The 23120-nt window shown below is 42.5% G+C and overlaps 2 protein-coding genes across 7 annotated transcripts in view; both read right to left on the bottom strand.

The window, feature by feature from the left end:
- Nucleotides 1-511: 511 nt before the first annotated feature.
- MFSD6L (major facilitator superfamily domain containing 6 like) lies at nt 512-8294 on the bottom strand. 3 transcript variants are annotated; one of them, XM_061616514.1, is made up of 2 exons: nt 8013-8294; nt 512-5553 (listed from the first exon to the last, which is right to left on the bottom strand). In XM_061616514.1, exons 1-2 carry the CDS (start codon nt 8027-8029, stop codon nt 3579-3581), a joined length of 1992 nt encoding a protein of 663 aa, XP_061472498.1. In that variant the 5' UTR covers nt 8030-8294; the 3' UTR covers nt 512-3578. The 3 variants fall into 3 exon arrangements, with proteins under 3 accessions (XP_061472498.1, XP_061472499.1, XP_061472500.1); XM_061616515.1 differs by having other exon boundaries at nt 8097-8294; XM_061616516.1 differs by lacking the exon at nt 8013-8294 and adding an exon at nt 5982-6069.
- A 2644-nt stretch (nt 8295-10938) lies between these two features.
- The window catches only part of PIK3R6 (phosphoinositide-3-kinase regulatory subunit 6), a 70567-nt gene continuing 58385 nt past the window's right edge, over nt 10939-23120 (bottom strand). For 3 of the 4 annotated variants that reach the window (XM_061616510.1, XM_061616512.1, XM_061616511.1), the window contains 2 exons: nt 15286-15398; nt 10939-13783 (listed from right to left, as the gene is read on the bottom strand). In XM_061616510.1, the coding sequence (XP_061472494.1) occupies nt 13627-13783; nt 15286-15398 (270 nt within the window). In that variant the 3' untranslated portion in view covers nt 10939-13626. The remainder of the gene's footprint in view (nt 13784-15285; nt 15399-23120) is intronic. The other variant, XM_061616513.1, reaches the window with a different exon arrangement.

Here is a 23120-nt window from a genome sequence, read left to right as displayed (position 1 = left end):
CAAGAGGGAAGTCCCACTGTGTTTAATTAAGCTTCCTCATAGGAAAATGTGCACAGAATTACAGCCTAAATTCTTCCTATAAATAAATAAATGGGTCTTAACCATTATTAACTGTGACTTTTGCCTAGGAATTTTGCTCAATGCATTCATGCACTTAACAGTCTTTATTGTATTTCCAAGGTTTTAATGTTACTCACTATTTAAGCTAGGCACTTAACAATATTTAGTCATCACTTGCTCAGGGCCACTCGCTGACTTAATGCGCCTAAAAACACATTTTAAAATTATTTCTACAACTAGATATAAGACTTCAGCAACAAACTCATGCACACATTCTTAAGCATGTTGTATGGATGGCATATTCCAACAAAATATCTTCACATACAGCTTACACGGTGAAACTGACAAATTTAATCAGAAGGAGAGAGGGCGGGCAGACAAAAAGATTATAGATTTATTGAAAAACATAATCAATGTGTATTTTATTGGAATAACAAAAGTATGAGATCAAATAAACCCATGCTCTTTACTTGAGGAAATATAGAAGACATGACTTTATTATATTATAAGACCCAGTCAAATTTGCATTTATAGGACCTTTTTGTAATATTTAGTAATTGAGATAACAATATTTTCCTATTCAGTATTTGAATTCATGAATATTGGCATAATTATAGTATTAAGAATTAACATCGAAGATTTGACATCTATTTGTAAGTATTCAGCTGAATTATATATATATTTATGCTTAGATTATTCATGAATTTATTGAACATTTATTAATTTGTAAAATGTATTGATTTGTAAAATCCAGGATTCCATTCTTTACCATGTTCTCATATTACCAAGAAAGAGAACCTTTCTAATATTATCAAGAAAGAGTTATGCCAATGAAGGATGGGTCTATACAGATAGAGACAGATTACATTTCCAATGGCCACTGAGTTCTATAGACAAAGCAAACCAGATGCACTGTGGGACTCAGCTGAGTGGTAAAACGTTTTCCAAATATATGGTCATCGGAGCTTATTATCAGAGTAAGAGACAGTTTTTGCTCCCACCCCAAACTATGTCTTTGGTTGCAGTGGCTTATGGTCATGGCACTAGAATAAATCATTTCATAGAGAAGTTTTACCAGAAGACTGTGGATGGCAAAAATAGATTTACACCAGAGTGAGCTGTTAAATATGCAATCTAGAATTAGTAAAAAATCTTCTAATTGATAAATTAGTAAAAATTGCTTCTCAAAGCACCATTATTTTCCTAATACTGTTCTTCCTATCAATCTCTGCTGAAGTGAAAACATGCTAGAGAAAATAACCACAATGTCAAATACATTTTAAACAAAGCTCTCTATAAGGACAGTTTATATGGTTAATTCTTGATACCACTTGTTATTTATTTACAGCCACACATTTTTCCAGATATGGAAAACTGCTAATTTGTAAACATAGGTCAATACTCTTTTCTTAGCCAAAAGGCAACATTTCATGCCTAGAATTCATGCAAAACACATGAAAAGTAACTTGATAAATTTAGACAAATTAGATGTGATATGAGGGTTTTCCATGATTTGAACTCCCAACGTATTTTATTTTCCATCAGCTAGCCTTTGCTCATGTGCTGATTCACCAGCATGAAGTCCCCACTTCACAAAGCTGCTACAGTACTAGTTGTGGAAGGGGAATATATGGCATAAAGACTGTGGCTGTACATAGACCTTCTGGAGCTAGTTAACAGCTTTGGAGAGGATAAGCTGGATCAGGGCTGTGGCATGGGAAAACCTATTTATATCAATCTCAAGGTGGGGTACAACAAAATTCTTTTTAAAACAAGAATTCATAAAAAATAACTGGTAAAAATAAATGACATAACAGTCATTAAAATCTATAGATCAGCTACCTACTCCAGTACTAAGCTGAACTTTAACAATTCATAAATGCCCAAGACAACATTTGGTACTTAATCTGGTACCAAAACATGAGATGGTGCTAGATGTGCCTCAGAGAGGAGGTCATTCTAAAATCAGAGTGGCACAACTGAGTTAGATACTCCTTACAATTGCAGCCCTGATCCAAATAGTTCCCTCTCCCATGGCTGATTTTTGAAAAAGAGTTCCAATTACAGAACTCCCATATCACACCTAGTTTGGTCATGCATTTATTGTGCAAGTAATGCCCACTTCCTAGGAAGAGTACTCTTAAAAACCTACTCATTCATCTTCCATTCTAGGATCTATACACATATTTTTATCTTGCTGTAACTGTAGAGCAGTAAGACCATGCTTCCTCCAGTTGAAACACAACTTGTTAGCAGCAGCACAGTTTGCACTGGACAAATAAGAGAGGCTATTTGCTTGTAGTTACAAAATTTGTAACAAATGCAAGTAAAAGGTGAATGATTTCTCTATGGTGTGAGATTTGACAGTCACCTTCCAACTTCCCATACTTCTAATGTCCTTCTGCATCACAATTACCCTATGAAATAAAAATATAGTCTTTCTTGAACACATACACACATATCGTTAAGAGTACATTTTCTAAGGCAAACAGCCTTTTTGTGGGATTTGTAGTCCTCTGTTGGTTAACTAGTCCCCTTGGTTGATAAAAGTCAAGCCAAGTTATGGCCAAGTGTTTAAGCAAAGCCCTATGCATACTTACAAAAGATTCCCAATATACACCACCTAAGTGAAGCAAAGCCATATATCCTAGAAACATTGCTTCCCCATCTATTGTGCCTTCACTAAATATAAGAGGCCTGAAGCCAATTTATAAAACTCAGGAGTGTATTTTCATACATGCCATTAATACAGTATAGGAAAGTAAGTGAGAATCATTTATCAACTGCATGTGCATTCTAGGTCACTGTACATGTAGTACTCAGATTACAGAAATGGGAAGTTAAAAAAATGATTTTGGTGTATGAAAGCTCCTGGACAGGAGATCAGAGATGTAGTATAGATTTTTTTTAAAAAACTGACTACAGGAAACTGTGTGCTTTGCCAGCAATAAAATTTACATAGATTTTAAACAATTTTACTCCAGAATCCAAGCCCAATTTTTGAAAGTGCTCAAGTATTCATAAAAAGGTTGGATCGGTAAAAAAAACCATGCAGAATATTCCTTTCTTCAGCAGTTCCTGCCCAAGCGAGGGTGAAATATACAGAAGCACCAGGTTAATGTCTAGGAATTCTTTTTTTAAAAAATATGAAATTACTATGAATTGCAACTCTAATATGGCCAGCTGTGGCTCTAAAGATAATAAATTCTTGTTACTCTCAGAGATGAAAAACTGTATTAACTTCAGCAGAAACTATTCAAAGTCCCCTTTACTTGGATCTCAAAAACTTAAATTTTAGGAAAACAAAAAATGCTACAAGTATTTGCAATAAATTAACCTTAAGAAAATAAAATCTTTATAAAATCTTTATAATTGCTTTCTTTACAAATATGTACACCATAAAATCCCATTGCAAGTAGAACAGCTCCTCATAAATTCCATGTGCATCATTTCTAATAAAGTCATCCTATTTCTCCAAAATCTGTTTTTTGGCTAACAGACAATGAAATGCAAGATTTTTACCAATTCCTACTGAAGTTCTCATCTTTCATAGCTTTCACCAGCCAGTCCCTTTCCTTATCATCATCAGAGTCACTCATATCACTAGAATCTGCAGCTAGGAGACGGGAATAATTAATTCGTTTCTGGCGTGGCAACTTGGATTGGACAATCAAGAACAAGATTAACCAGAGTATTAAAGTAATGGAACATGCCCTGTAGAGCACTGCTAGGCCAAAGCTCTTCACAACAAAGCCCCCTGCAAAGCTGCCCAGACTGGCTCCACAGCCACAGGAGAGACCCTGTAGGACAAGATGCAGAGACCTCTCTGTGCCAGGAGTGGCAATGTCATCTGCCAGCATGTTCACAGCCCACCACAAGGCACCGTTGCTGAAGGCACAAAAGATCTGGATTGGTAGCACTGCCCAGGTGTTCCACAGGAAGGAATAGTAGAGCAGCTGAGCTGCAAGGCAGCTTAAGCTCAAGGCAACTGTGCCACCACCCGAGAGAGCCTTTAGCAACTTGCTTTTGAAGATGTAGAGCAGGATTTCGGCAATCAGTCCAATGGCCACTGAGAGGCCCATGTATAATTCATTGCTGCCTTGGTCTTGCATTTGCCAGAAAAGAAAATTCTGCACAGTTGACCCAATGGCCCCTGTGAGGAAGACTGTAACTGCAGACAGGATGGTTCGGCCATCGCTCCCAATCAGGTTTAAAGCTTTGACTGTTTTATTTACATGCTCATTTTTTCTGGACACATGAATGGGAAAAAAGACACTGACAATTAATGTTAAAGTTAGCAACATGGCATAGCCATAAAAATGCACTGCAAAACGTGGGATATTACTGCTCAAGAAGCAGCTGAGCTGATCTACAAATATTGCTACACTGCAGACTCCCACAGACGCTCCTAAGTAACTCCAAATCCAAAGATTCCCATATTTTTCTGCAGCATCAACAAAGTCAAGGTACTCATAGAGGCTGTCCTCAACCATCCATCCGAGAGGTGCAGCCAGGAGCTCCCAAAGTACAACAGCACCTAGTACCATAAGAAAGACCTGGTGCTCACTGTCCAAGAAGTCAGTACCTTGTAGTAACTGAGAGCTCACATCCTGTGCTCTTTCCCAGCGTCCTGACAGGTTTCTGAATACATAAACTGTCTCTGTAAGAGGTACTGGGGCTGTATAAAATGTGAAGTTAGTATTTCTTTCTGAAGAGCCATTTTCCTCAAATTTTTCTTTGATATTCATAATATCAGTAGTTGGGCTACTTGTTGGCTTCACAGACCGATTCACAAAAGCTGTCTGTAACATTTGTCCTTTTGGAGAAACTTCTTTCCCAGAAGCATCAGATGTCACACCAGGGGGAACATCAGTAACTTGCTGTATACCTGTACCACCATCATTGACACCGTTTATCACAGAAGGGATATTAATAGTGGAAGAAATTTTGAATGTTACATACATTGGCTTACCAGTAGTAACCAAGTCCTTAGAGATCATTCCAAGTGATTCAGTACTAGACAATGTTTTGTCATCAGATGCAGGACTGATACCCATTGTACTTGGATTGTTCACACTTACATCAGGCATCTGGTTTGCCATCAGTAATTGATGTGGATGCTGGCTCACGTTACAATACTTATAGACAATGTCCTTGCTCAGTGGTGGGACAACAGTAAGAAGCAAACTTGCTCCAATTGAGCACAGTAGCGATCCGCTGATGAGAACTTTCCTTTTATTGTGAGTTTTTGCTAAATAGGAGCATAGTGGGGCCCAAAGGGAAGTGACTAAGTGCTTTAATCCTATTATAATGCCTACTAATGGTGCAGTCAACCCAAGCTGCCGAAAGTACAGAGTTAAAAATGGGATTGTGCAGGCATTTCCTGCGCCGTAAAGGAAATGGAAGAGGCTAGCAAGAGTTAGTGCTTTGTTCACATCCCACTGAGTGTTTGTATTCATGGCTTCAGTTGCCACCTTGGTTCCCAATTTTGTCCTGCAAATTAATAAAGGGAAAAAAGACTTGTCAATATTGGATAAAAAAATAGAAATGTTAACAAGGAACGCTTTTGACTTATTGTCAGCTACCTTGGAGGTCTGCTGTCAGCATACAAACATTGTAAGAAAATTAAAATGAATAGTTCTCTCTTGCTAGCACTGCAAAATGTTGTATTAATAATCAAACCAGTAGTGCAGTTTAAAAAAATACTACACAATCATTACCGTGCTTGGTTTCTGATACAGTTTTTACCAGTTCATGAAAAAGCAAAATAAAACTCATTCAAACAAATCCTTCTTTACTTGACAGATCCGATCATTTTACGTTGCAATCCTATACACCTTTACCTGGGAGTAATCATCAGTTAACCCAATGGGGTTTATTTTTGATTAAACATTTTTGCTTATGTTGTAAAAATTTCTTACACCGATATCCCAGCTTTCTTCTGCCATGGAACTTAAGGCAAATTACATGCGGTTCCCAGCAGGGCTGTGGAGTCGGAGTCAGAGTCGTGGAGTCGGAGTCGGGAGCAATGTTGGGTGGAGTCAGAGTCGGGAGCAATTTTGGGAGGAGTTGGAGTCGGTAGAAATGTACAGACTCCGACTTCCAAATAAATTTTGATTGACAAGAAGCAATTCTGGGTGGAGTCGGAGTCGGACAGCAGAAAAGTAGAGGAGTTGGAGTCGGAGTCAGACAGTAGAAAAATAGAGGAGTCGGAGTCGGAGTCGAAGGTTTGGTGTACCGACTCCACAGCCCTGGTTCCCAGGCAGTCATCTATCCAGACACTGGCCAGATCCAGACCTGCATAGCTTCAGCAGGTTGATAGCCTCATGTGCCTTAAGATCAAACCCTAGGGTGCATAAGTGTGTGTTAGAACCAGATGATTCAGAAAAGTAAGTTTAAAGCACTATACTCATGCCAAACTCTATCCAGTGCCAGTTGCATGACATCCCTTTCCTATATAATGAAGGACTTTTAAAAGGTCATTGTAAATAAATAAATAAATCCAATAGGATTTAAACAGCTTGCACACAGAATTTCAGCCTAACTCTTTTTAAAATCCACAAAAGGTCTAGAGGCCACCCCAAAACAGAATTATATGATCAGAATGGAGGGAATGTGATGTCATAGAAAGTATGTCTTGTACAACTACATTCTACTCTATTCCAAATAAATTAATGTGCAAATGAGGGAAGAAGCATACTTTTCCTGAAGACAAAATATTTGCAGGATGAGTGCTGGGAAAATACTATATCATTACAACAGAAGTATTTCCTTGATTAAAGAAATCTGGATTCTGTTCAACAAATTAGGAAATCTGTGCATTTACTTTATTATGAAATAAAAGCCTGGAAAGACCCTTAGAGTTCAATGTTCACAATAGGGCATTGCTGATGCTTATATTTGTAAAATCACTGATAATCAGGCCTATATTTTTTCCATTCGGTCAAAATAGGCATATTTTAGAAGTTCTGGTGATGGTGGTGAGGAATAATATACATATATTTTGCATTTTTATTGAGTTTATAGAAAAGGAACATGATATGGGTTGGAATTATTATGGGAAATAACAGAGCTGCTAAAATGGGTTTTAAAGTTCAAGACAGAGAATATTTAGTATTTAGCACCAAGTATATGAGAATTCCCAGCTTCACTGGGCAGTGAACAGCACAAAGTTCCCATAGTTAGCAAAAGAAAGTTGACTGAATGCCAGACACATTTTAAAAAGTCTTTGTGCAAGTCTGCGCTGGGGGGAGGTGGATGTCCAACAATGGCCCTAACATTTGATAACAGATTGCCATCATAAGTCTCTCTTATTATTTTAGGATTATTCCTAGGGTCGGCATCAATTTCACTTTATACTCACATCCAGGGGGAAGTGTCTAAAGCCAGCACTGAGTGAGCCAGAGCAGAACCAAGTCCAGGATTTTCTAAGAATTGGTTTTTTAAAGAGAAAGGGAAGTTGTTTTATAGAAACATGCTGTGTTATTTTGTCATAACCGCTCTGAAAGCTGAAGTGGCTGTATATAATAAATAAATACATAGCCTATACTGACCATTAGCTTGTAGTGACCTTTTTCTCAACTGTCTTGTTAAAAATAAACAGAGATGGGAGAATCCCTGCGCTAGTATGGTTGCCTGCCATTAAGACCCTTGATTTCTTGCTTGCTTTGTCACACCGAAGCGGTGAAGGGATGAACTGTTCCTAATTTGACAAAATTAAAAGGAGGCAGACCTAATCTTTTTACGGGATCGTGAGACCTTTGCCATTCACACGGGCGACTATTTAAAAAGCAACCTCTATAGTCCTTTTGAGGAACGCTCCTCGTGACCCACCATAGCCAATCACCCCCGCACTAAGGTTCGGCAGTAGGTACGGTACCAGCCCAGCCCCCCTCCCCCCCCATAGCAAGTGGGGCCTGGGAATCGCAAGCCTCCCATCCACTTCCCCGCACCTTGTGGAGGCTGCCATGGCAACCACTACCAGCGCCTGTCTCTCTTGCGTTGAACTCTCACATCGCGCACGGGGCCTCCCATACCTGAAAGGAGGGGGCCAGCGAGCGAGCGGCTTCTTCCGCTATTCCACGCGGAGCGCAGCCCCGGCCTCCTGTCAGCGGGAGACACTCACTGCGCAGGCGCCAAGAAGCACCTGTCGACTGCAAGAGAGACCGAGGTCTGCTCAGCCCCGCCCCCTTCACCTGCTGGCCCCGCCCCTTCGGAGTGCTCCCTTGGGGAGAAGCACGCCGACTCCCTCCTGGCTCGCAACTCTTGGTCTCCTCCTTGAGGGTGAAAATGGGTTCGGTGGAGATTTCCAAGGGGGCGGGGCAAGTTGTTGCTAGGACACGGCTGGTGGCCTTGGAGACAATGATGATGATGATGAATTCTTATCGGAAGTACGAGTAGTCGTCCCCGCCGTTTGTGGACCTCCTGGCCTGTACCCCACCTGCTTTTACCTCGGAGACACTTTCTATTCTTCCACGTCGTCGCTTCTTCCTGTATTTTGCAGACTTCTATACGGTTCCTATACTGACATTTCCAAGCTGTTCTGACTCTGGGATACAGATCAATCAGTACGTGTCTACTGAGAAGTAAGCCCCATGGATCTCAGTGGGCTTTACTGCAAAGTAATTGGGTACAGGATGCAGACTTGTCCCGCTGGGAGAGCAAATAGTTAACCTGTCTAGCCTCTTCGCTGGATTCCCCCGCACCTCCCCATCTTTTTAATGCGCATTCCACACCCTCAGTTTCTATTCTACCCATATGTGTTAAAATATATAGGTTTTCTTTTCTAGTGTTGTTCCTTATTCTGGCATTCTGTTTTATCTGTTAAATGTGTATCCTGTGGCCTTCAGCACACAAATGTTCCTCAGGCAGCTAACATTAAAAAATAACAACACTGCAGTGGTTTTAAAAGATGAACAGAAGAAAAAGGGCTTCCTGTGGAGAAGGGTCTCTCCTTGCCTTATTTCAGAAGATGGGGTCTTCCAGGTACTGCAGGATGACAACAGAGAACTGTGTGAAGCAGCGTTTCAGATGGTTTTGTTGGTATGCAAAAGAAAACTGCTTAATCCTGATCATTTCCCCCCTCTTTAGCTCAGCATCTATTCAATTTGGGGCTGTCTTTTTGCTTCTTGCCTCATTTTGATAACTCTTCAGTAAGCACTGCTGCTGGGCATAAACCTTTTAAAAGCCAGGGTTAGGATCAGCAACTAAGGGAACATAGGCCTTTCTGTCAAAATGGAAAATTCTTGCAATCTAGGGTTAAAGTTCCTAGAGTGCAAATAATTTGGGATATTTATCTGCTAACATAAGTTGCCTTTGTTTTTAGTACCAGTTACTAGATTGGAAAAATCCTATAAATACAGCACAGTTATGTTAATTACACTGCATTATAAGATTACTCTTCCTAGCTTTATAAAAGAAATCTTATGCCCTCTCCTTTTGGAAGACTTTGCCAGGAAGATACATACCAGATCTCTAGGCGCAGGTCCAGTGCCACTGATATTTACTAACAAGTTGTTTGCTGTCATATACAACAAATGCTACCTGGACTCCTACTGGGAGGAAGGGCAGGATATAAATCAATAAATAATACTAATAAAAAATCACCAAGACATCTGAATTTTCTCTCACATGTGAGAAAATGTGTTTACAGAGTATTTGGTTCTGCTTTTTACAGGTTTGCTTGCCTCCTATGAGAAGGTATTCCTTTTCAGAGACTGATTAATTTTTCACTGGTAAATTTTTTTACAGGTGGTTTGTCTTTAAGTAGGTTTATTTCATTTCCAGTTCAATCTACTTGGTCTTTAAGTAGTCCTTATGTGTGAAATGTGTGAAAGTGATGCACAGATGGATTTCTCTGGAACAGTATAAAGTTTCAATGTACATAGCTTATTTTAACATCTCACTTATGTGGAATCAGGCTTTAAGACTAGTCTTAAGCATATTAACTTGGAGGTAAACCACTAAAACTAATGCTGACTTCTGAATAGCCGTGGGTAGGACCAGGGTGTACAACTACAAGGAGTGCAGCTGGATAATTTGGAAGAGAGATCTGCTATTTAGGTCTGATACTGCTTGACTAGAATTTAAGAATATTTTATATTTGCCCTGCTTTGGCAGTATAGCATTTTCAGCCTTTCAACCCCAGATGTTCTTGGACTACAACTCCCATCAGCCCCAGCCAACATGGCCAATGGTCAGGAATGATGGGGAATTATATAGTCCAGCAATATCCGGGGACCCAAAGGTTGGGAACGACTGAAAATGCTCCTACAAGTATAGGAGCTGAAAGCAGATTAGATTCATCTAGAAAGCCAAACTATTTAGCTCTTACTGTTTCCAAAGCCATATTGTAGTAGCCTACCAGTAATAGATTACAAAAAGCTTTGGGTTGAGCATAAAGCATCATAAAAGATAGAAAGAAATCAGGACCACCTTTTGTACCTCCACAATGCTACTAAAATTGAATGCTTAAAATCTCTTAGAACTGAAAGGATTCTCCTCCTGTACTCTAGAAACAATCATGTTCAATGTCCCAGTTGTTGTTTTTTGCATATCATCTCCAGGATCATAACACCCCTATCCATCTTTCCACTTTGGAAACTAAGGGTATTCCTAAAATTAGATGATCGATTGGAGACTGCAAGACAAAACTTTGGAATTACAACAAACACACACATCCACTTTATTGCACTTACAATAAGAGGGTGAATATGTATCTTAGGAGTCACATAAATGGTGCTCTATTCAGTATGTTATACAATCTTACAATGGAAACAGAAGGCACATGAGACAGGGAACACAAATCCTATTTTTATAAGTGACCTCTCCAGGATATCTTCCCTCTTCAGTCAATGATCACACATACACAACATCAAACATCTTTCGAAATTATTTAATGAAATTAAAGGATTCCTCTTTTGAATATATAACCTGTATTACACCTGTACAAATAATTTATAATTAATTTACATAATATACATGTTTATTTAATACAGATATATCCATTACTGAGTTAAAAGCAATCAATAATTTAATCTTCTGGTATGTTACATCTAGCCACAGCAGCATGCTTTGAGAACCAATTTTTTTAAAAAAGCTTAAGACCGCAGACGTGTTGAAAACTTTCTTTTTAGAAGTCACTATCCTACATAGCAACCTATGGGAGTATCAGGAGCATACTATCTGTGGCTCCATCAGATGTTTTATCTATATTTTTATTATTTTTTCCTCAGTAGGAAATTTGTTCCTCTTTCCACATTCCAGCTTATGTCTACTCTTAGTGCCCCCCACCCTTGCAATAAACCTCATGGCCTTGCTTGTAAATTACTAACATTCAGACATGGTGCAACTGAAGTAGAAATACAATACTGTTTGTGCTGAGAACCAGCAGCATTGCTAGGGGTCAGCTCACAAACCACAAACCCCACATTTTTTTCTAAGTGCTTTCTCGGTGGGTAATGAATTCAAGCAAAATTAAATTGGGGAATGATCTGGCTTACTGGTTGGATGTTAATTTGTGGGAACTTAAGATGTCTTTATCCAGAGATTATTGTGAGGAAGGGGGTAATCAATGAGAGTAAATGAAGGGGAGTTGATCTGGTGCAAGATATGTTGAGAAATTAACGGGGGGTAAATGAACAGAGGGAGTCAGTGTGGCACAGTGGTTAGAATGTTGGACTATGACATGGAAGACTAGGGTTTGAATCCCCACATAGCCATGAAGTTCACTGGTGACCTTGGGCCAGTCATTGCCTCAGAGGAAGGCAATGGTAAACCACCTCTGCATACTGCTTACCATGAAAACCCTATTTGTAGGGCTACCATAAGTCGGAATTAGTGGAGGCTGCAACCAAGAGGTCTTCAGTATCTTTAAAAGTTGAGCAGGAGGAAGGGAGAATTCCACCTTGTGGTTTTTCTCATTACAGCAGCCTTTTTCAATCAGTGTGCCTCCAGATGTTGTTGGACCACAACTCCCATCAGCCTCAGCCAGCATTGCCAATGGTCAGGAAAGATGGGAATTGTGGTCCAACAACATCTGGAGGCACACTGGTTGGGAAAGACTGCATTAGAGGGTTGCAAGAACACCTGCACTTGACTGACTTTTTCTTCTCCTAACGATACAGGGTCAGTCTCAGGCCCTGAACCTGGCAACCCTAGTCGGAATCGACTTGAAGGCAGTCCATTTCCATTTTTTTCAAATGAACTGAAGAACTGATTTGGGGTGGGGTATAAATTAATTGAAGAATTTATCTGGGTGATTTGGATGGGATATTACATTTACATTCTGACTTTGCATTTATCCATCTAAATCAGCTATGCCCTGCTATATAAGAACTTCCCAGTGTGTGCTTGTGTAATGTGTGCTATTCTTGAAACATTGGGATATAGCTTGCAGAGCACTGGATAAATCCTCAGGTATGATTAGGGAGCCATTTGTGATAAATATTAGAAGAGCAGACTGCAGCAGCAAGAAGACAAAGCTTCATGACATCTTCAAGAACAGTGATTTTATTTGTTGTTCTCTCTTCCAGTTGTATGTTTTAACACCTGGTTCTGGTTTTTAGCTCTGTTTTTGTTTTACTACTTATATTGTCTTTTGTTTTAATTTATTTGTAAGCTGGGGAATTGCCAAACGGCAACGCAGAAATATTTAATAAATAAATAAATAACACTGGAGGCAGGCAGAAGCATGGGCTTGACTGTGCCACAGCAAAGCCCACTAACCTTCCTGCTCCTGTGCAGGAGCACCAAAAATTCCTTCATCCATTCAATCAGTGCTGGAGGTTGATCACCTGTGCTTGCCTTTATGGTGAAAATACTCTACAAGAAAGTAAAGTGTCCAGTTTTCATAGAAAAATGCTTGATCTCTATCCACACATGATTTTGTTCTGTCTATGAGATATATGTTGTGCTATTTCATGCAGTCACCACCACTGATATGTCAAACACTGTTCATACACTTCTCTAAAGTCCCAAGCATTTTTTCCCCAATTCCCTTGATGGGTAGCATATTATAGGAATTAATGCACAACTATGTACAGCATTACCAGTTCATTAACTCTAAATCCGTAAATTCAGAACAGTTGCTTACCAGTCTGTGGTAGTTCCACAGAATAAACATATCTTTACCATTGTTGGGCAATGCTTGACTCAACAGAGTTGCGATCATGACCAGGGTTCCCGAGGGGTTATTTTAAGGAAAATTTATTTAGCGTTAGTTGTTTCCATTTCACTGTTGTGCACATGTGAAACAAAATGATTATCCTTTCTTTGACTGCTAGAAGAAGAAAAAAATACCTTCCTAGGAAATAGCACCAAAGTCTGAAATGCTCATACTTCGTTTCATTTTGTACCTGCACCCCAGTTTATCCACCACTATTACAGAAGCACACTTGTCTATATTAGGCTGGGCTTCATCTCCTGCTGCAGACCTGAGCTGTTATTCTGGTCATGTTCCCTTGCTTTTTGCTTTTTCCCTGGAGCACTTCATGCTGGGACCCAATCACTGGGATATTCCCTACTGAAACTCGACACAAGATTTAACAGCTGTGATTATCAGCTTTTTCACTGAACAATGCCTGCAAAAGTATTGATGGGAAGCAATAAAGACTTAGGTAAGTATTTGGCCAGTCCAACATCTTCCTCTTCCTGCAAACAGGCCCTTCTGGTTCTTGTCTTTTGTAAGCAGTAGCTAGGTTCTAGGCATGGAAATACTTCAATACTGCAAGAAAAGATATTTTCCATTAACTAAATACACAAGCTTTTGGTCAAACTCTGATTTGGTGTTTACCTAATTCTGATACAAAGTAGTTTTATCTGGAAAACTATATTTGTGGGTGTTTCAAATTCAGGTAGTGTGGTTCATATAGTTAGCAAACCTTTCCCATATATTATTATATTTATTTATTTCTTAAACTTATATACCACCCGACTAGCAATAGCTCTCTGGGCGGTTAACATAAAATACAATATATTCTGAACACACACCAAGGATTTGCATTAAACAAATATTATACAAGAGCCAGTATGGTATAGTGGTTATAGTGTCACACTAGGACCTGGGAGATCAGGTCTCAAATCTCTACTCAGCGATAGGGTTGCCAGGTTCATGGCCTGAAACTGATCCTGTATCTTAAGGAGAAGAGAAAGTCAGCCATGTGCAGGTGTTCTTGCAACACTGTAATGGGAAAAACCACAAGGTGAAATTCTCCCTTCCTCCTGCACAACTTTTAAAGATACAGAAGACCTCTTGGTTGCCAGGCCCAGCCTCCCATTTTTCCCATCACAGTGTAGCAAGAACACCTGCACTTGGCTGACTTTCTCTTCTCCTAAAGATACAGGATCAGTCTCAGGCCCTGAACCTAGCAACCCTAGCAATGAAGCTTGCTACATGACTTTGGGCCAGTCACAGTCTCTCAGCCTAATCTACCTCACAGGGTTGTTGTCAGAATAAAAGGGAGAGAGAGGAGAACCATGTGTGCCACCTTGTGCTCCTTAGAGGTAGTGTGTGTATGTGTTGTTGGCAGTCTTTGAGGGTAATTTATCTGAAGAGAATACTACTCCTTGACAAATATCTTTAAGACAGTCACCTGTGGTATAGTAGCGTTGTATGGCAGATTTAGGATATGACAATGAGTATCTTATCTGTTAAAACACATATAGGGAACCTTTGGCTTTCCAAATGTTGTTGTACTACAACTCCCATCAACCCCAGCAAGCATGGCCAATGGTCAGGGATGGTGGGAGTTTTAGTTCAGCAACTGGAGGGCCAAAGGCTCTCCACACCTGTATTGAAACTTGCAATGAGGACTCTTTAGTGCAGAATCCAGCAGTCCAGATAGAATATTTGCCCAGGACAGCTAAGTTTCTACGCTGATGCATATGCAAAAGCCAACTCAGTTTTCAATTAGTGTAAAAGATTAAAGCTTTGATTTGTCACTGAATAAATGGTAAGTGGCCACTATGAGTTAGTAACAATATAAAAGTAGCCCTCAGAGTGATTTCAGTTATGCATCCCTGTGCTAGATCATAACAGAGAATCCGGCATGAGAGGGGGAGGGAAATAATGTGCTTCAGATGCATTTCAGTTTTCATGAAGACAGTTCATGGGTTGGCAGTATTGATTAGTAGCACCTGCACCATGCTGAAGAACAGATTTTGAAGAATGGGGGAGATAAACCTGGGAGAAAATTTCATAATATACAGCTCATTAGATAGCCCTACCTGTTCACATTCTTGTAGATTCGTCTGGAGTCCTTGTCTAGGCATACAGTGAAGGTCCTTTGTTCTGTACTTCGAATTCTGATGTTGCGTGTTCGAATAGTGTTTGGCACTAACTAAAACAAAAATGAAATAAAATGCTCTGCTTAAAAAACAACAACACTTTTCTTAGCCAAGGCTGAATCCAGACAAGTCATGTAATATATGGTAGGACTGGATTGGCAGCTTGATTTTCTGTGCATTGTGGTGTAAACTCAAGTGTGCACCTTAGCAACAGAACACAAAAACTTGCTACAGAACAGTGGCAGTGGTGAATAAGTGCAGAAGAAATCTAGCTCTAGACAGCTGCTTCTTAAGGCACAACTAATGTGATGCAGAAGATCTGTGAATAGGATATTCTGTATTTAATAATAGCAGCAGTCTCAAGGGGAACTGATTGGACTAGAGCTATGGCATGAGAGAAGGATAGGTTGACCCCCCTCCCCATGCCCATTTCCATCACTCCCCCAAAGCTGCTATTTACTAAATGATGGGAATCATATAGAGTTGTATCCAATGAAGTCTTCCCTGCCTAGGCAATGATCTTAAACAGAGCGGTAAATATATTATATGCAGATGATATGATCCTCCTTTCAACATCCCAAGTTGGTCTGAGAAGACTGCTAAGACAGTTTAGTTCCTACTGTGCAGAAAACAACTTGATTATTAATAACAATAAATCTAAAGTAGTGTCCCGTCCAGAGCCGAAAGAATGAGGCTGGAGTGTGTGTGCAAATAAATCTCGTTTTATTAGAGTAATGGATACATCAAAGGCATTGCGCTTCATAGGAAACCCTACGCTAACTCACTAGAGTCCCTAACTATACTCTACACATGCTCTGCAGTGTGTGAAGGAAGTTGACTCAACGACCCCCCACTGGGAGCGGCAGGCTTATATAGGAAATGTTTTCAAACATAATCTCTGACTCCTTCGTAATTCCTGTCTTTGCCCTGTCTGTTTCTCGCAGCGATGGGAACGAGGAGACAGGGGACGTGCATCCAACGGCTCATCTGAAGACATCATCCCCCCCTCCATGCTTTAACCCTTCCCACCCCTGAGGTCTAGGTTTCTCTGGATAAGCCTCATGGAATTCTCTCACCAAAGTCGGAGCGTGCACATTCTCCTCTGTTTCCCAGGAACGTTCAGTTGGATTGTACCCCTTCCAATGAATCAGGTACTGAAGATGCCCTCGGCGTTTTCGCAAGTCCAAAATCTGTTCTACTTCATATTCCTCCTCCCCCTCTACCAACAAAGGTGGTGCAGGCTCCACTCGCGGACGGTGAGGGTCGGGGGCAGCGTCCTTGGTCAACAATGTCCTGTGGAAGACTGGGTGCATCTTGAAGGTGGGCGGCAATTTTAGTCTGTAAGCCACGGGGTTAATCTGTGCCTCCACCTCAAAGGGCCCTACACGCTGATCCTGCAGTTTACGACACCGGCCAGGCATAGCTAGGAAACATGTAGAGATCCAGACCTGGTCTCCCACTCGTATGAGGTCCCCCTCTCTCCGATGCTGGTCAGCTGCGCGTTTGTAATCCGCTTTGGCCTGTTCTAGTTGCTCTTGGAGTAGCTGTTGCATAGCGTAGAGTTCCTGCAAGTAATCCTCAGCGGCTGGGACTGAGAGACTGTCTTTTGGGGCAGGAAAGGCTTGGGGGTGGTAGCCAAAATTGACGAAGAAAGGAGTCTGTTGCGTGTGCGAATGCACAGCATTATTATAGGCAAATTCTGCTAAATGCAAATAGGACATCCAGTTGTCCTGCTGATACCACACAAAACAACGTAAATATTGTTGCAACACTGCGTTGACCCTCTCAGACTGCCCATCCATTTGGGGATGATGGGCAGACGACAGTCTCAGCTCACTTTGCAGCAACTTCCACAACGCTTGCCAAAAACGCGAGGTGAATTGTGTGCCCCGATCGGAAACCAGGCTGTCTGGCAGACCGTGCAGCAGATACACATTTTGCACGTACAACTTGGCAGTGTCTTGAGCGCTTGGGAGCCCTGCGCACGGAATGAAGTGAGCCATTTTCGAGAAGGCATCAACGACCACCAAAACTGTGGTTTTCCCCTGCGAAGGTGGAAGGTCTGTTATAAAATCCATAGTAATCATTCGCCAAGGTCCTCCTGGAGTAGGAAGGGGTTCCAGTAGCCCCGGTGGCTTCCCAGTGGCATGTTTAGCCCTCATGCAAGTGGGGCAAGAGCGAACGTAACGCTCTACATCCTTCTTCACCTTGGGCCACCAGAACTCCCGAGTGACAGCTTGAATGGTCTTAAAAACCCCAAAGTGGCCTGCCGTGGGGGCGTCATGGCACTGACGTAGTACAGCTTCCTGATGGTGCAGTATGCCATCCTTCCATATAAGGTCCTTCTGTTCTGCTTGGGGTAACGCACCATCTTCGACCCGCTGCTCCTGCACGAAAGGGTCCTGTTGTTGCGCTTCACGCACTTCAGCTTCCCAAGAATCTTGGCAGGCCCCTACTACTCCCCGCTCGGGAGGGATTATGTACTGTAACGGTCTTGGGGTGGGATCCCTCAGAAATTCTGGCTTCCTTGAGAGGGCATCAGCCCGCTTATTCTGTGCTTGGGAGATATAATGAATTTTGAAATGGAACCGTGAGAAGAACTGAGCCCAGCGCACTTGCCTCTGATTGAGTTTACAGGCGGTATAAAGACTCTCTAGATTACGATGGTCCGTGCGCACCTCAATTTCATGCTCCGCCCCTTCCAGATGGTGTCTCCAGGCTTCAAAGGCATCTCTAATGGCTAATAGCTCCTTTTCCCACACAGTGTAGTTTTGTTCAGAGTCGGTTAACTTTCTGGAAAAGTAGGCACAAGGCATCAGTTCTCCCCCTTACTGGGCCGGTTGCAAAAGAACCCCTCTGATCGCGACGTTCGACGCATCCGTCTCTACCACAAAAGGGAGCGCCGGGTCGGCATGCTGTAGTATGGGTTCAGTAGGAAACCTTCGCTTCAGGCTCTTGAAAGCCTCTTGTGCAGCTTCTGTCCATTGGAAAGGTCCTGAGCCCTTCAGGCAATCCATGAGCGGTGCGGTTTGATGGGAGTAGTTGGCTATGAAACGATGGTAGTAATTCGCAAAGCCCAAGAAGCGTTGCAAATCCTTCTTGGTCTTGGGGGGTTGCCCCATGAGCACACAACAAACTTTTTCTGGGTCCATTTCTACTCCTGCTGGAGAGATCCGATACCCCAGAAAGTCCAACGTGGTTAGGTCAAACCCACACTTTTCCAGCTTCGCGTAAAGACGGTGTTCCTGTAACTTCTGCAGCACTGCACGCACATGCGAGTCGTGTTCCTCGGGAGTATTCGAATAAATCAGGATATCATCCAAATACACTATCATAAAGCGGTCCACAAAGTCCCAAAAGATGTCATTCATAAAATTTTGGAAGACTCCAGGTGCTCCCGACAACCCGTATGGCATCATCAAATACTCAAACTGACCGTAACGAGTCTTAAACGCAGTCTTCCATTCATGACCTGCCTTAATCCTCACCAAGTTGTAAGCTCCTCTCAAGTCCAGTTTCGTGAAAATTTTGGTGGAACGCAACCTCTCCAACATTTCCCTAATGAGCGGCAGCGGGTAACTATTGGGGATAGTGAGCTGGTTTAGGGCTCGATAATCATTACAAGGACAGAGCTCCCCCCCTTTTTTCTTCACAAACAGCAGGGGTGCACCAGCTGGGGACTGTGAAGGGCGAATGAAGCCTTTCTTCAAATTGGTGTCCAGAAACTCCCTTAACGCTGCCAACTGGTTCAGATAGAGAGTAGATCCGCCCAGCAGGGATGCGTGCCCCAGGCACCAAATCAATGGCACAATCATAGGGCCGGTGAGGGGGGAGTTGCTCCGCTTCCTTTTTATCGAAGATGTCCCGAAAACTCCCATACTTGGTGGGCAAAGTTATCTCCCTTGGGGGAGACGCCCCTGCCAACACCTGTGGCTCCTCTTCAGGCTGGCAATGTTGATGGCAGTACTTGGAGGTAAAAACCACCACAGATTCATCCCAAAAGATTGTGGGGTTGTGCCTAACCAGCCAAGGCATACCCAACACCACCGGGAAATGCTGCAAGGACGCCACTTAGAACGACAGGTCTTCCCGATGCCCAGGGACCTTCACTTCCACGGACTCAGTCACCCGAGTCACCCCCCCAGACTTCAGAGGCCGGCCATCTATAGTTTCCACTGCCAACGGCTGACTCAGTTCTCTTGTGGGAATAGCGTGGTGTAGCGCCAACTCTCGGTCTATGAAACAAGAGGATGCTCCGCTGTCGATCATAGCCTTGGCTGAGAAGCTCTCGCCTGAGGATAGAGTGATGCGAATGGGCAACAGAAGGGCCCCTTGGGAGGGAAGGGGTTGTAACGGAGGCTCAGTGTCTGTAGCAACCCCCAACTCTCTAGCCTCTACGAGAGCTGGGATGTGAAGTTTTCCGGCGGCTGGGATCTTCCGGTTTTGGCTGCACAATTTCTGGCGAGGTGTCCAGACTTTCCGCAATAGAGACACAGTCCTTCCCTCCGGCGTCTTTCCCTCTCCTCCTCTGTCAATCGCGGTCTAGCCCCCCCAATCTGCATGGGCTCCTCTCCCGAGACAGTAGGGATGCCATGAAGGCTCCATTCTTCGCTCCAACTTTCTTCCTTCTAAGCGGCTGTCTATCTGCAAACTCAGTTGAATCAAACCCCTCAGTGAGTCGGGGTGTGTGGAGTGCGCCAGTTCATCCAACACTTCTGGCCTCAGTCCATTTCTGTAGAAGTACATCAAGGCTGGGTCATTGTACTCCGTCTCCTGAGACAAAACACGAAAAGCATTCGTGTATTGCCCTACAGACCCCCTTCCCTGTCTCAGGGTCCCTAACTGGCGGGCAACAGTCTCCTTCCTCTGGGAGTCTCGGAACATGTCCCCCATCGCATTCTTGAAGGCGTCAAACTGGCGCAATATCTGGTCGTTGCGAATCAAATACGGGGTGGCCCATTTTGCCGCTTCCCCTTCCAATAAACTGATGATGAACGCCACCTTCGCGTCATCAGTTGGGAACTCAGCTCTGCGCACTTGAATGTACAACTCACATTGGGCTAGAAACGTGGCAAACTGTTCACTCTGGCCCCCGTATCGCACGGGGAGCCCCACTGGAGACTTCACAGGGGCTGCTGCCCTGGGGGGCACAGCCTGGACTTGGGCAACCAAGGCATGGAGATTCTGGTTATCCACTTGCAAGGCTTGCGTTGCGGCTCTGAGGTTTTGGTTCTCGGCTTGTAGGGCTTGCGTAGTCACTCGGAGGTTCTGGATCTCGGCATACAAAGCTTCCATGGTGATAGGTACTCCCCCTCTTGCTCCGTTCTGGTCCATGTCATCCGCCATGGGAACAGGTTCGAGTAGGGATGGTGGTTGAGTCAATCTGTCCCGTCCAGAGCCGAAAGAATGAGGCTGGAGTGTGTGTGCAAGTAAATCTCATTTTATTAGAGTAATGGATACATTAAAGGCATTGCGCTTCATAGGAAACCCTACACTAACTCACTAGAGTCCCTAACTATACTCTAGACATGCTCTGCAGCGTGTGAAGGAAGTTGACTCAACGATCCCCCACTGGGAGCGGCAGGCTTATATAGGAAATGTTTTCGAACGTAATCTCTGACTCCTTCGTAATTCCTGTCTTTGCCCTGTCCGTTTCTCGCGGCGACGGGAACGAGGAGACAGGGGACATGCATCCAACGGCTCATCTGAAGACACCTGCTCCCGAGCAACGGGCTCGAGGTCAGGGGGCGGTGCCACACTGGAATCCTCCTGGGAACTGCTTGGCAAAGGAGGAGCTGGCACTGTCTCTGAAGCTTCCCCCCACAAGTCCTCTGCATCAACTGGGGGCGGTGCGCTCGGCTCCTCGGAAAGGGCGTTACTTGTGGGAACTGGCTGGAGAGCAGGCTGCCCCTCTCCCGCACGATCCTGCTCAGACACAACAATCCCCAACTCTGCTTCTTCTGGCTGCGGAGGCGCCTGAAACTCATGCCTCCCCCCTTCCTGTCCCTTCTGAGTTGGCTGCAGCGCAACAAGTAGTAGTCTTTGGTAAAAAGAGGAAATCACATAGATGGTATATTAACTCCAAAGAGTTAGAGCAGGTAAAATCTTATTGCTATCTTGGCATTACCTTCTCATCTTCAGGGTCCTGGGAATTACAAATAAAGAAAACTGAAATGAAATCTGTCGCCAGCTTGCAATCCCTAAACAGACTGCTAAATTACAGATATCCAGGCTCATTACACCCAGTTATAAACATCTTTAAAGCAAAGGTGATACCAATGCTAATTTTCGGGGCTGAAATTTGGGGCTTTGCAGATCTTTCTAAAATTGAAAACATTCAAAGTCGCTTCTTGCGTATGATTTTAGGGGTTTCAAAATCTAGCCCAGCTCATTTAACTAGAGCTGAACTGGGCATGGATAAGATCTCAGAGTTAATATGTGTCAGGATGGCATACTACTGGTGTAGAATAAATAACCTAACGGAAGAATGGCTCCCTAAGATCTGCCTGGAGGAACAGAGGACACTTCCTCAAGGAAACTTTTGGTTGCAGAAATTTTCAAATCTACTCCCAGATTTTGGATTCTCTGATCAGGCATTGAATCCAAGGCTGAATGTTATTAATAAGATCTTTAAACAAAGAGTGTCTGATGTAGGAGCACAAACTGACATAACTGCCCTTACTTCCGCAGGAACAGTGAAATGGCTAGCTAGCGTAAACGTGAGCATAAATATGAAAAATACCTGGCATTCCCCTTGGAAATGGAAGTCCGTAAAGCCTACACACGCTTACGCTTTGAACAAATGAATACAATGATGAAATGGGGGAGATTTTACGGTATACCAGTACAAGACAGGTTGTGTGTTTGTGGAAAGCCAGTTCCGGAGGATTTGGCACATTACATACTCAAGTGCCAGTTATATACTGACATTAGAGAAAGTTATTTAGAGCCTTTCCTAAAGAAAATGAGATTTTGGGGTGTGAAAGAGAAACTTTGTTTCTTGTTACAAACAACAAATCAGTATGCGATCCGGAGGGTCGCTGCTTTTGCGGTGAAGGCTGCTAGATGCAGGGAAAAGTTCCTGGATTCCATTTCTGTTAATTCTTATAGAGATTCAGAGATATGAGTGTATAAAATGCTCTCTGCTATGTTATTAGATGTTATTTTACTCGTTATTGTAATGTTTATTTGTTTTATAAGTCAAGCTTCATCTACCTTAAGCCTAGTTATACATTTTATTTATTTAATTTTAATTGTGATTTTTGAAATTACATGAAACTCCTAAATATTTTAATGTTTTGTATTCAGTGCCTTCTTGCAATGGTCTTTGGACTAAGCAATAAACAAATGAAATAATTCTGCCTAGGCAATGGGCCTTCCTGCCCCTTTCTTCTCCCTGTGCTTCCCAATCCGTTCTGGGAGTTCCCCAACCCTCCAGAGCACATGGAGAGAGAAAGTCCTTGAGCTAATGGAACAACGTTGTTGGATGTAACCCACAGTCTTCTGAAGACCTCAAGTTGCATGACTGGTATCAGTCCTTGTAAAAGCTTATTGAAGCATTTTCCAGAATGCATTACTTACCATGTTCAAAAAGCCTAAATACTATATAGTTCATTCCCCTTATCACCCTATAATTGCAGCCCAAAGTAATATGCGACATAAGGTCTTTACTGTAACAGATCACTTCATTAAAACCTATACTGGACCAAGATTTTTTTTTTTTAAAGTTAATATCACAGGATTATGGTCCGAAAAAGTTTTTGGTAATATATCCA

This window comes from Rhineura floridana, chromosome 3, assembly GCF_030035675.1.
Source record: "Rhineura floridana isolate rRhiFlo1 chromosome 3, rRhiFlo1.hap2, whole genome shotgun sequence".
Classification (NCBI taxonomy): domain Eukaryota; kingdom Metazoa; phylum Chordata; class Lepidosauria; order Squamata; family Rhineuridae; genus Rhineura; species Rhineura floridana.
This window is presented reverse-complemented; position numbering and strand designations above follow the sequence as displayed.